Below are 470 nucleotides of genomic sequence, written 5' to 3'. Positions count from 1 at the left end.
TGTGCCTATAATGAAGACTTTTTAGTCCCGATTTAACCTGAATTAAATTAAGAACCTCATTAGTTCTGAATTAAAGGTATTCCAATTATACATCCTCTCATAACTTTTATAGTAACCTTAATGCTTATGTTCATTCTTCTAAGCTAGACCAATACTTTCATTTGATCTAGAAGAGAGTGATAAAGGAAAAATGGTTCTGCTTAAACATACACAATGAAAGGCAGATTTGGAGGTAACTGATGCTCTAATTAATGTGCAAAAAAGACAGAGTTTATCTTATTAAATGGAGTTACTTCTTGCTCAAAAATGAATCAATGTGGAGAAAAAAATATTCTTATTTACATCAATATAAACTACTCACCTTATTATCCAGTTTCCTTGCTTCGATTTCAAATAAGACCACTCTGTTATCCTTTATTTCTTCAGCCAGTATCTATGAGAAGATAAAGAAAATAGGTTTAAGAAGTTCT

The 470-nt window shown here is 30.4% G+C and overlaps 1 protein-coding gene across 1 annotated transcript in view; it reads right to left on the bottom strand.

Moving 5' to 3' along the window:
• The window catches only part of CPNE3 (copine III), a 58,470-nt gene that overhangs the window by 38,363 nt on the left and 19,637 nt on the right, over positions 1–470 (bottom strand). The window contains exon 4 of the mRNA XM_006880515.1: positions 362–433. Coding sequence (XP_006880577.1) covers positions 362–433 — 72 coding nt within the window. The remainder of the gene's footprint in view (positions 1–361; positions 434–470) is intronic.

Source organism: Elephantulus edwardii, unplaced genomic scaffold, assembly GCF_000299155.1.
Source record: "Elephantulus edwardii isolate Elephantulus edwardi_28Jun2011 unplaced genomic scaffold, EleEdw1.0 scaffold00008, whole genome shotgun sequence".
Classification (NCBI taxonomy): domain Eukaryota; kingdom Metazoa; phylum Chordata; class Mammalia; order Macroscelidea; family Macroscelididae; genus Elephantulus; species Elephantulus edwardii.
The sequence above is the reverse complement of the archived record's forward strand: the minus strand, read 5'-3'. Positions and strand labels throughout refer to the sequence as shown.